The sequence below is a fragment of the Gossypium hirsutum genome, chromosome D03 (genome assembly GCF_007990345.1).
Source record: "Gossypium hirsutum isolate 1008001.06 chromosome D03, Gossypium_hirsutum_v2.1, whole genome shotgun sequence".
In the NCBI taxonomy this organism is placed as follows: Eukaryota; Viridiplantae; Streptophyta; class Magnoliopsida; order Malvales; family Malvaceae; genus Gossypium; species Gossypium hirsutum.
In genome coordinates, this window is record NC_053439.1 from 42806102 (window position 1) to 42810511 (window position 4410).

Sequence of the window (4410 nt, forward strand, 5' to 3'; positions counted from 1 at the left end):
GATAAATAGAATACAAACGATATTAGAGTCCAACACCACTTACCACCTATTATTGGTCTTGGATTGAATGGTGAATATTTGTGTTGATACAGTGTAGAATAAGGGAGGAGAATAAGGAGGAGAAATGGAAGTCAGTTCACTTAAAGATGTCAAGAGTCGGAATAGGGACAAGAGGATATGTCGATCAAGATGTAATTTTAGGGTGTTGGCCATCGATCCTTTCTTCCTTGTTCATCAGGTTATTTATAAGAGAGGTCTCTTTATCCAATAGCGTGACGTGGTGGAATAAGCATTCAATCCCACTAAATGTGCAAAGGAAAATTATGAGCCTATATCATGAGACTCATTCTACTATGTTTTCAATCAGTTGAGAGTGTTATGCCTAAACGGGCTCATTGTAGCCTTACAAGTGTGTTTCTAATTCATTTTAAATGGGCTTATTTTAACACTTGAGACTCGAACTTGGTCCCGATCACCTCCGAACACCTAGAATTCATTTTAAAATGTTTTTGATTCATTTTAAATGAATTGAAATTGTTTTTAATCACTTAGTATTGAAATGGGTAACAAATAATTGATGTTCAAAATTGCAATTGAAGTGGAAGTCACTTTGAGTTACTTGGACAACAAATGTTGTACCTTATATTTGGATCCAACAATCGAGTCAAGTGTGAGCATATTTTTACCGAAGAAAAAAACAACTAATAAACTAGGGACAGATATTTATTCTAATAATTAAACCAAGAAAGTATGCAACTAAGTACGGGCTAGGCAATCATCATTGGGTAGGGACTAAGGGCCCAGAATTTGAAGTGGAAGTTGAATGCTCGAATATATTAATATCGAAAATTCTCATAATTTCAAGTACAAGATATTTTTGAATACCAAATTAATCTTGACGTTTGAAACAAAATTTGCATTTAGTAAAGTTATTAAGTAGTTTTAAATGAGTTACAAAAATATGAGATCAAAATAATACTACTATGTCTATTCAACATCAAGACCAGATGTACTTGCAACAAACTAAAACCTCTGCTTCTATGCTGCAACAGAGGCTTCATCAACTTACTTTTACTATGTTCACAAAAAGCAATGTATTGTACAGATACAACGTGTGCAGATAATATAGATCACTCCATTCATTTTCATTAAGACACCAAGATCACACACAAACACACAAACACATCTCCATTCCCTTCTTTGGACCACATATATATTTTACATTTACCAGGAAAACAGAAGTAATTTCTAAAAATCCATAAATACAATTGCTAGTGTAAATAATGACTAAATTTCCCCTGTAGAGTTGATTAAATAGCTAACCATGAAATGAAGCATAGCTGTTGACCAAAGCCAAGGCATTACTAGTCAAATGAGCGATTGTGACAATCTTGGATCTCACAGCAGTCTTTACACTGCCGTTCATGTTTTTCCCTCCAAACCCGTCGGCGCAGGTGTTCTCATCCGTCAAAGCAGCGCTAACCCATGTCTGTATATCGTTAATCATTAGTCCAAAATTGGAGCCTTTAAGCTGACCCATCTCGCTGATTGACTTTCTCAGCTCATCTATCGTGTCCTCCAATTCCTCCACGCAATCTTGCATGGCGCCCACCTCTGTAGGCTTCAATCCTTGGCTTTTGGCAAGCTTCACCATCAAGGCCGAGGTTGACTTGGCGGTTGAAAGGGTCACGTTTAGGGCTGCATGGGCGATGAGTTGGGGGCTTGTTTGGATCATGCTAGCCTGTGTTAAGAGAGATTCGTAACAAAGTTTAGGGTAAGTCGTTGAACTACAAGATGTTCTGATAAACTCAATGCTAGTTTTAGGGGCAATTTGCCTACCAGCTGAACTTATATTTATCAATGAACTAAAGGCGACAAGAATGAGAAGGAATCCAAAAGAATTATAAGAGAATGCGCTTGCCATATCTCTTGCTCTTTATTTTTTCTATTTTTTGTTTTTTGTTTCCAAAGAAAAATGAGAGCAGCTGGAATGATGAAAATGGTGGAGGCAAAGCCCTGCGATTTATAGGGAAAATGTTACCGCATGTGCATGTGCGTAATTCTAGCATACGTGATGTAATTGGTCCTAACTAGGCCTTAAGGGCCAACCCTTATTGGAAAATTAGGGACAAGTTGTGTTCACGAGGTAACACAAATCGGTTACAGTTGAAAAAAAGAAAATTGATACGATATGGCCCTTTGTCTTTTAGGTAGACATCTTAAAACAAACTGACAAAATTCTGTCGGCTGCGCTTGATTTTTTAAATATTCATTTTCTTTTTAAAAAATATAGAATAGTTTATTGAATGAATCAAATAAATTACCCATCAAATTTTCTAGATTCGAGGCTGTATATTTTTTCAAACATAATAATAATTACAGTTATTTGATTACTTGAACTTTTAAAATGTATAAAAAAGCTCAAACTTTTTAAAAAGAGTAAGTAAGCCCCTCCTTTTTATTTTACACTCAATTAGGTACTTAAATTTTCAAAATTTATCAAAAAGACCCTCAAACTTTTTTTTAGAAAAAAAACAATTAAGTCCCTATTTTTTTCACTCAATTGGGTACTTCAACTACCCCTAATTTTTTTCAGTTAAAGTCACCACGTGTCACAATCACAACATGACATGTGACAAAAATGGTAAAAAATAAAAATCAATGAAAGTTATAAAAATTATTAAATTTTAATTAAAAAATTAGAAAAATTATAAAAATTATAAAATCGTAAAAGAATTTATAAATAATTTTAAAATTTTATAAAAATTATAAAATATATAGAAATATAGAAAAAAATTATAAAATTGTATAAAGTCGTAAGAAAATTATAAAAAAATGTAAAGAAATATAAAATTCTTAAAAAAATATAAAAATTATTGTACTAAAAAAAGTATGTCACATCGTGTTGCGATATATGATAACTTTAATTAAAAAAATAGGGGTTGTTAACTTTAACGGTTAAAGTTAACAGTTAAAGGCTTTTTTTATGCATTTTATAATTTTTATGGTATTTATAAAACAATTCTAATTTTAATAAATTCTAAATATTTTTATAAATTTTATTTATTTTTATTTTTTATAATTTTTTTCCACATGTCTCGCCGTGGTTGTTACACTAAGTGGCTTTAACTAAAAAAGATTAGGGGTAATTAAATTTAACAATCAACTGTTAAAGTTAACGGTCAAAGGGCCTTTTTGAGGCATTTGACAGTTCAAGTACTCAATTGAGTGCAAAAAAATAAAACAGTGGCTTAATTGCTTCTTTTATTTTTTTTTAAGTTTGAGGGTATTTTTAATGTATTTTGAAAGTTCAAGTACACAATTGAATGTTAAAAAAAAAGAGACTTGATTTTTTTTGAAATAATTTAAATATTTTTACACCCTTAAATCAATATTCTATTATCCAAATTTATTATGTTCAAAATTTTTAAAACCAACATAAAAAATCAAATAGTGAAACAGATAAAACGAATCCCGATATTAAACCATTCATATGGAATATTCCCATCCTAAGTTACAACTGTTGAATATATATATTTGTTTTGTTGATTATAAAAATAAGCTCTCTTTTTTTCAATAAAACTAACCTAAAATATTAACTAACTACTTACATGATTTTTTTTTATAAAATACAAAAATGACTTAAAATTAACAGTAAAAGTTAGTGGAGCTAAAGTGTTTGGCACCACTAACATGTCACATCAACATTTGGGATAAAAAATTAATTTTTTTGTGGAACTATGTAGAATGGTGCCACCTATATAAATATTAGGAAAATATTACGATTTTTGAAAAAATGAGGTGCTTTAAACAAATTTACTTTTTTTTTGGTGGAGCAAAATAATTTGACCCCACCAAATTCTAACACCCTATTCTGCTTTTCTTTTCTTTTTTTAATTTGTTTTTCATTTTTTACTTTTTCTGCTTTTTTCTTGCCTATTCTTTTTTTTTCACCAAATTAAATATTATTTTAAATATAATTTAAAAAAATTTGAATATCTTTAAAAATAATTTTAAAAAATTATATTTAAAATTTTAAAAAATAATTTTTAAAATTTTAAAATATACATTTAAAATATTATAAAACAAATAATAAATTTGAAATGTCATATCTTTAAAAATAATATGTTTTAAATGTTTTATAATATTAAAAATATATATTTAAAATTTAAAATTTAAAATATACATTTAAAATAGTATAAAACAAATAAAAAACAAATAAAGAAGAACAAATAAAAAATTAAATAATTAAATAAAGAAAAGCAAATTATAAAAGAAAAGGACAAAAAAATTAAAAAATCAGAGAAAGGAAAACAAATGAAAAACAAATAAAAAAAATAAGGAAAAGTAGAATAGGGGGTTGGAATGACGCCAAATTATTTGGCTCCACTAGAAAAAAGTAAATTTACT

General features: G+C 28.8%; 1 protein-coding gene across 1 annotated transcript; it reads right to left on the reverse strand.

Annotated features, from left to right (window-relative positions):
• Nucleotides 1–1115: 1115 nt before the first annotated feature.
• LOC107949658 (21 kDa protein) lies at nucleotides 1116–2077 on the reverse strand. Its single transcript, XM_016884383.2, has one exon. It carries the CDS (start codon nucleotides 1922–1924, stop codon nucleotides 1319–1321), a length of 606 nt encoding a protein of 201 aa, XP_016739872.1. The 5' UTR covers nucleotides 1925–2077; the 3' UTR covers nucleotides 1116–1318.
• Between the last annotated feature and the right edge of the window lie 2333 nt (nucleotides 2078–4410).

Coding starts and splice junctions, on each gene's coding strand:
- LOC107949658 (XM_016884383.2), bottom strand. CDS start 1,924: ATGGCAAGCGCATTCTCTTATAATTCTTTTGGATTCCTTCTCATTCTT.